Source organism: Stylophora pistillata, chromosome 3, assembly GCF_964205215.1.
Source record: "Stylophora pistillata chromosome 3, jaStyPist1.2, whole genome shotgun sequence".
NCBI classification, from domain to species: domain Eukaryota; kingdom Metazoa; phylum Cnidaria; class Anthozoa; order Scleractinia; family Pocilloporidae; genus Stylophora; species Stylophora pistillata.
The window spans coordinates 48,628,465-48,635,964 of record NC_142521.1 but is presented as its reverse complement, the minus strand read 5'-3'; the positions used below and the strand labels follow the sequence as shown (position 1 = coordinate 48,635,964).

General features: G+C 39.0%; 1 protein-coding gene across 1 annotated transcript in view; it reads right to left on the bottom strand.

Annotated features, from left to right (window-relative positions):
- The window catches only part of LOC111337622 (solute carrier family 22 member 15), a 6,838-nt gene extending 650 nt beyond the window's left edge, over positions 1 to 6,188 (bottom strand). Inside the window, exons 1-9 of the mRNA XM_088755183.1 lie at positions 6,050 to 6,188; positions 4,407 to 4,693; positions 4,024 to 4,252; positions 3,426 to 3,621; positions 2,589 to 2,723; positions 2,096 to 2,193; positions 1,692 to 1,803; positions 794 to 866; positions 1 to 415 (exon numbers count right to left, since the gene is read on the bottom strand). The exon at positions 1 to 415 is cut by the window's left edge and continues 650 nt beyond it. Coding sequence (XP_088611309.1) covers positions 254 to 415; positions 794 to 866; positions 1,692 to 1,803; positions 2,096 to 2,193; positions 2,589 to 2,723; positions 3,426 to 3,621; positions 4,024 to 4,252; positions 4,407 to 4,691 — 1,290 coding nt within the window. The 5' untranslated portion in view covers positions 4,692 to 4,693; positions 6,050 to 6,188 and the 3' untranslated portion in view covers positions 1 to 253. The remainder of the gene's footprint in view (positions 416 to 793; positions 867 to 1,691; positions 1,804 to 2,095; positions 2,194 to 2,588; positions 2,724 to 3,425; positions 3,622 to 4,023; positions 4,253 to 4,406; positions 4,694 to 6,049) is intronic.
- Positions 6,189 to 7,500: the final 1,312 nt, after the last annotated feature.

The following is a 7,500-nucleotide window of genomic DNA, read 5'->3' as shown; positions in this document are numbered from 1 at the left end:
ATCGACTCGTCTCTGAGAAACTTGTGTCTTGGCCTACAGCGCTAATAAAGAGGGCCTGCTCGCAGGGCTACCAGCACTGCTTTTGTCGTTAACACCGAGTTATTTCACGCCTTCTATTCAAAAACTTCTAGAAGTATCCACAATTGCGCATTTACATTTTTTCCCTTTTTCTAACCGCTAACTTTGGAATCTTACTACTATTTCACATTGCCTCCTGTTCATAGATAAGTGATCTATCTTAAAACAAGCTGTATCAAAGGTAGTATGTGATAACTTTTGACGATTTCTTCTTAGACTTGTCCACCGTTTCTAGTGTGGGCTGGTACCGAGTCTCCTCCAGGAACATGCTGAGTAACCCGGCCGCTAAAGCATTTAATCCCATGATTCCATACGGTAATATTGGGTGAAAACGTTCCTAAAAAGAGATATGTAAACTTCATCTTTTTATTCAGATTTATTTATTTGCTGAGTCAATGTGTCAAGTCTAATAAAGCCCCGGTCTATCTTGCACCATTGAGCTCCACGAATGCACAAAGTTTTCCTCCTCAGGCCCCTCTCTTCATTCGCGAGCCATGTAAGCTTGTGCAATCAAAAATCATTGAAACAGAGCCAGGAAAAAAAACCAAATTAAAAAAGCAAATGAAGAAAAGAAAAAATGGCTGCGTATGGAACTCATCCTTTGTTGGTTCGGCCATTTTCTACGATTCTCACTACGACATTTTTCAAGGGAGGAGAGTTGTTTCCTAAATGGCACTGTGTCGCTACTTACGTGAACAAATAAGGGCCGGCCTACCGAATATATGATGTACGGAGAAAAGAAAACTCCAATACCAGCTGCAGCTTCGGATGTTCCCATTGCAATGTTTCTAAAGTGAAGAACCAATAACAATAGTGTCAAGCCATTCTATATAGGCCTCCAAAGTATTCCAAATTCACTTTGATCCTACTCCTTTAAGCTTCGTGATTCGTGTAGAAAACTCGTCCACTCGCGTAACCAAGTAGATGCAAAACTGAAATCGATGGTGGCAGTTACTTTTTACCGCACTTTGGATAGTCTGCATGTTTTACCCCGAGTTTTGATCGGCTAATTTTCCTATTTTCCTTTGTTTTGATATGCCATTGTGTTACTTTGGTTCTGGTTTTATGACACTCCATCAAAATGAGACCCCCGCTGTTGTAATAAGGTTTAGCGCCAATTTGGTCTGTTTGGTTGGCCTTACCAGGATGGTCGAAAAAGTTGAGTGTTTATCCCTGACATAAACGCAACGAAATATCGGATAATTCCTGGTTATGAATTTTGAATATGCTGCTTTTGGCAATGACGACATCAAAGATGGCGGGTGTCATTAAAAATCAACCTTTCTTCTGTGATTTGCACTTTGGTCTCCATTAACTACTGAACGATTATCCTTTAACCTCTAATCTAAATCATTATATTGCTACATAATGTGTTGTATCTAACGATTAATGAACTCCTTTATTTCCAAACTTAAGTCGTGTTGTGATCTTCTAAATGGATGCCACATACTTTAACTGGTAGTGTGACATATTTCAGTTTCAGGAGCAGAAGCGTATTGCACAATCGTGCAATATAATTATTGTAAAATAAACCGTTTGTTTTCTAAAGGCCCTATAAATAAGTTTTCTGTCGAAAGTCTGTGGTTTTGTAAATGAGACCTTAAAACCCTTACCTGACAGCTGTAGGAAAGAGCTCTCCTGAATACACGTACAGACCATCATAAGATATCATTATCCAGAACTTGGCCCAGATCAGCGACATAATGATCTTACCGGCAAAATATCCTGTTAAAAATGAAAAATATCACGCAGAAATAAAGGTGAATATAAAGTACCCGTGTCTATAAGTAAAGCTGAAAGAGGTCAATCCTGAATTCGCACTGTGATTTTCTACGCAACAAGAAAGAAATACATTTTCGCTCCTATTTAAATGATCGTGTTAACATTTTATTTCTGCATTTTATTTCTGATCATGTTAACATTTTTTTATCTCAATGGTAATTTAAATAACTAAGGGTTCGTTCCAATGACCGACGCCAATATTTTCTTCTTTTTTTTTTAACTATATACTACTCACCCTTATTAGACTCGTCGTCCGTTGTCAAGAGAATAGAGCCCGCGGTACCGACAGCGGTGAGGAGCATGGGAACAATGACGCCCCTTTTGCGACCAAACCTAGTAGAAGAGGTTGTTTATCTCAGATTCTTTTGATTAAACATCTCCATGCATTAAGAAGCTCCCTACTAATTGTTTCATAAACTGAACGGTTTTTCCACATCTGTTTTTTGTGAGTCTCGTACCCAGACCTTCCACGGCCAAGCAGTTTCATTCTTTAATATCATTATAACTGTGATCCTTTCTTAAACACAAGAAACTCATGATTTATTTCTGTATTGAGGGTTTGTGAAAAGTAATACATTTACTATTTCGACTACGCGGGACTGATACAAAGGAAGAGTAAATGACACGCAACTGTAGCAATTGGAAAACTGATCGTCATTAAATGCATTTTTTCTTGTTCATGTTTTGTAAATGGTAAATAACAAGATTTCGCGCATTTTTTTACTGACCTGTTATAAATCCAAATGCCTGCCGGGATTGCAGGAAGCTCGATAACACTGGTCAAAAAGAAGTTAAGGTGCATGCTGCCACCAATGGTGGGTGTGCTCAGGTACACGCCATAGTACACCAGGGCATTAACAAACCTAGAGACGCACATGAAAAATTAAAAATGAAAAATAAAAAATAAAATAAAAATGAAATAAAAATAAAAAATAAAAATGAAAAATAAAAAAACATAAAGAGGTACTTCTGCTAGAGCCTGTTGTTCGTTAAGTCCTAAGTGGTTATCTTGTTGTACTCTTGGGAAGACACTTTACTCTTTCAGATCCTCTCTCTTTCTTTTCGCCAAGACACCGGTGAACTATATAGGATAATGACCAACTCTCTGGGAAGGGCACTTGCGATGGAATAACTTTCAGTTCAGAGGGAGTAACAGAACTGCTTTCAGCTACGAAACAAAAATGGTAAGAGACTACAACGGTTTGCGCCACCCTTGTCGTAACAAAAACCACATTTCAGTTGTAAATTCCTCTTTTTCCCTCAATTTTCTTACACAGAAGGAGTCAAATCTCATCCTTTATATACATAAATGGTGAATGAAAGGATCCAGTCTTGCCTTCCACAGCAAGTGGGACTTTGAGCGAAGAGGGGTCTACAGTTTGTCTACAAGCCCTATCAAGAACTTTTTAGACTTGGAATTAGTAAATAAATCCATCTTGGCCACGCCCAAGTATTCAACGCTTACCGAATTTCAGAGGGAAATATCAAGGTTAAGTTACTTGAGCGTTCATTCTATAGTTTCTCTCTGGTTATCATCGTAGGTTAGTTTACCGGTCAACACTTACAGGAAGCCCAAAGCAAGAGGGATTGCTGGTGCCCCTGTGACAATGCAAAGTAATCTCCAATCTGTTATGAGGTACGCAATTCCCGCCAGACATATCAAAGAAAGGGTCCAAGAGTACCATAAAGACGTTCCCATCATGGCTCTGTGTTGGGCACCCACAAATTCGGAGATGAGGATGAAGATACTCACTCCACCACCTGATGAGGAGAAAAACACAGGAAAATCTAAAATTTCTTCTAATAGCATCAATGTAGCTCTGTCCACAGGCCATAGAGGGGGAATGGCGCCATTGAATTTATCAGCTTAACAACCTAACTTAGTCCAGTCCTAAGTGCTCCATCTTGTCTGCGGAAAGTCTGAGGTCTCTCATTCAAGAATTGTTTGACAGAATCTGCTTTTAACGGTTTGTTTAACCGGTGTGAAAAGAACAGTTTTCTGTTTTGGATGAAGTTCACTACTGGAGTATCAGTTCTTGAATGACGGAATGATGCAATAAAGAATAATCAATGAAACTCTCTAAAGGAAAAAACGTTCATTCAAAAATAAACGTGTATAAACAGCTCTGTGACATCCTTTAATATTTTTAATAGCACACTTACTTAGAAAAAATCCAACAATGAAGCGAAAAAGAGTGAATAGCCAGTAGGAGTTGGGGAAAGCTGACAGCAGGCTGAATAGTGCAACAACAAATCCAGATGTGAAGATGATAACTCTTCTTCCGAATTTGTCGGATAAAGTACTGATTATAGTGCTGCCCATCAGAGAGCCAAGGAAAAGCAAAGAGGAAGACACAGTTCCGTAGATTGCTTTGTCACACACCAAGTCAAACTGTGAAGAAAAAAAGAGGACTGGATAATAATGAATAACTTTCTAATTCTAAGTCGAGTTAAGGCTGTGGAGCGCATTTCAAATGAATGTCTTAAAAACCAAAACTAAGGTTATCGCAGCGGCTAAGAGACCCTTTTTTCACTTATGTCTGTACCTGTGTGATTACTGATGTATAATCGCCAACAAATTCCCAAGCTCTTCTCGACATGTTACACCTCAGATCGTAGTTGTCGTCCCCTAGGTACACAATTGCATCCGTCTGACATTCAGTGCTGTTTGCAACGCAATGCCAGCCGGGCTCAGCGGCAATGAACGTAGACAAAAGCGCTGGCCATGCGAACCAGAACCATCCAAGGATGCTGGCGAAGGTTAGCAGACGCAGTTGATAGCGGCCGAAGCTACCGATTTTTGTCAGTGCCTGGTCAGCGGTTAGATCCATTGCTTAAACAGACAAGAAAGGGCGAATAGAGGTGAATATTTGCTAATTGTTTTTTTTTTTTTGGTTTTGTTTTGTTTTATTTTAGCATATGTACCTATTTAAAGAATTTTTGCTGCTCTGTAGGCAGGACAAATTTTGATGACAAGTGCTGGTACAAATCGAGCAAACGATGAACAGGTATTGTTGCCGCTTTTTAAAGTGTAAGCCAAAGCAATTTGGCCACAAATAGACACCAAGGGCTGAAGGTAACTAACACCCGGTTATCTGTTGATTGTTTACAGACGAGATAAGGTCAAGTATATGGGTTACCAAATGTTTTTCTTGGTTTTCTATTTCAGAGATATGAGCCTGAGGGACTGCTTTCTCTTCTCTTGTTAAGTTATACAACTACTGATGATGTTTTACTGATTTCTTTCCTTTACCGCCGTCAAGCCCTGCTGACACCAAGGAATTGCCGCCTACATTTCTTTTAAAAGTATACAGATCTTCAAAGCTTTTTCATTGTGTTTGTTGCAGAAACTTAAATTCATAAAACTCCACAGACATCGTTACATAATAAATCATGCAACATTTGATAAAATTAACGTGCAAGGGTATTACTTGTATTTGCTGACTGAAAAACTCCGTCCAGTAGCCTTCTAAAATTTTCTGATGTCGCTTGTTGACTCAGTAATCGCCAGTTTCCTTTTAAGAGCATTCTCGTTCTAATTTGAAACTCTTTTCCCCTAGCCAGGAATAGCTATGCACTTGTGGGAATTCTTTTATTCATCTCTACGGCAGAGCTCTTAAATTGGGAGTTTTCCACCTAATCTATAAGTGTGACAACGAACTTTAAGTAAACAGATCGAATTATGGCGACAAATCTAAATGCTAAGATGGGTCTGAGGAATGATTTCGTAGGAGCCGTATTTGAGGACATGTAATTTATTACTCTGACTTCAAGTTTGTTCTGTAAGCATGTTACGAATTCGGTATCGGGAGGTATTTGCCGCACCTTCTAAATCATCAACCGTTCCTCCAAATTTCTCATATCTGATCAAAACAGGCGCGATCTTTTTCAAGTAAATGGAGCTGGTAAGAACGCAGACAATAATGAAGATGACTGAGTGATTTTCATTTCCTTAAGGGAACAATTTACTTTCTTTTTCTCTTTAGTTTGGTAACATTTCAACAGACTTAAAACGCACATTTTTTCCAGTTAGATAAGTGCCTCATGGTCAAGACGAATGTTGTTGACTTAAGCCAGACCGGGTGTTAGTTCCGCCGCGTCTCCGGAAATAAGTGACATTACTCACTAGTACAATGAAAGGAAAAAACGGTTTGCAAACTCGGCGTATCGGTAAAGAAACTGAACTTACCTCTTTTACAGAAATGAAGTGAATCAGCCCTCCTGTTCCTTTTGGAAGAACTTTTAATGACTGTATTCTGAGGCTTGTGCGGGCTGTAGTCGTGTGATGGCGCAAAGTCAGGATCAGTTACGAGTTGGGTGTAATGTGAAGCCCTGATCATATTTCACAATCTCGGGAATGTCTTTATTGCTGATGAGTCTTAAGAAGGGTGACTGGTACTAAATAGTGAAAGGTGTAATAGTGCGAAAGTCTCCAGCTGAGTGTTGAAGTTTTTCGCGGACTTTTGTCTCGATTTGCATAACTTGATATCGCGTATTGCACCACATAGAAGTGGTGAATTTGTCACATTTCCCAAAACAGTCAAAAAGTGGTTACTTTGTGACAATTCCACCAGAAAGCCAAAGAAATCCCAGGCGTAAGATTTTGATAAAGCGAAAAAGTTTCACCTTACTGTTTGCTTTTCTTGATGAACTTTTTGGGCTTCGTTCAACCCATTCGTTTTCCGCCGTAAAAATCGCTAAATGACCTTTCCCGCTAAATTCAATGGGCCTCTTTGTCACGAGACTCGACAGGGAGTTCAAAGCCGCCTTCTATTAGTTGGCGGCATGACCGCATCGACACGCGCTTAACTCAGGTGCGAAAACTTAATTGAATTAATTGGGTCTGTGTTTTTGTCGGATTTTGATGAAACTTGGACAGAATATCTGTAAGACATTAATGCGCAAACGGTGTAATGTTTGAACGAAACTCGAAATATTTTTCCTGTGACTTCTCGGCGTGTGACAACAATCGAAGTATTTTCTATTGCCCAACTTCAAAACAGATTTCCTCTGGCACCAAGAGGAACATCGAAAAAGTCTAACAGCGGCTTTTAGCCTATTATCTGCCGAGTAATACAAACCAGTTTGCTTGGATGTCCGCGGTAACGCGAAGGCTGGTTATTCAGTTAACCAAACACCGTCGGTTTGTCTGTTAAAGGTTTGCGCGTGCCTACCAAAACCAAAAAAGAAATGCCAAAAATTTTGTTAATTTCAGAATCTATACTTTATAAGCTTACAATGATTTCTAGTTTTAAATAGTTTCTTTTAAAGTAGGACGATTTTTCTGGAGGGTTCCCTATTTTTTTGACAGTAACCTTAAGTAAAAGTTAGGTCAAAATCGTTAAAAATATTTTCATGAGGGCGATCTTTGTTAATTGAGTTGCCTTTTAAACAGAACTTTTCAGCAGTTGCATTGGTCTTATATGATTACACATGTAAACTCTCGGTATTGTAACTTGGTTTTCTTGAAACACAAGGAAAAACTCCTTGGTTATATTTCGAGCTATCTACCTGTAGCTACAAGTGTAATGTAGTAGCGATTCTCATGTACAAAATACTGAGATTACATATTGTCATCGCTGTTTAGAATATTTCTGATTGGGCAAAGTTAGATTTGTTTCTCGTTCGATTGAACTCAAT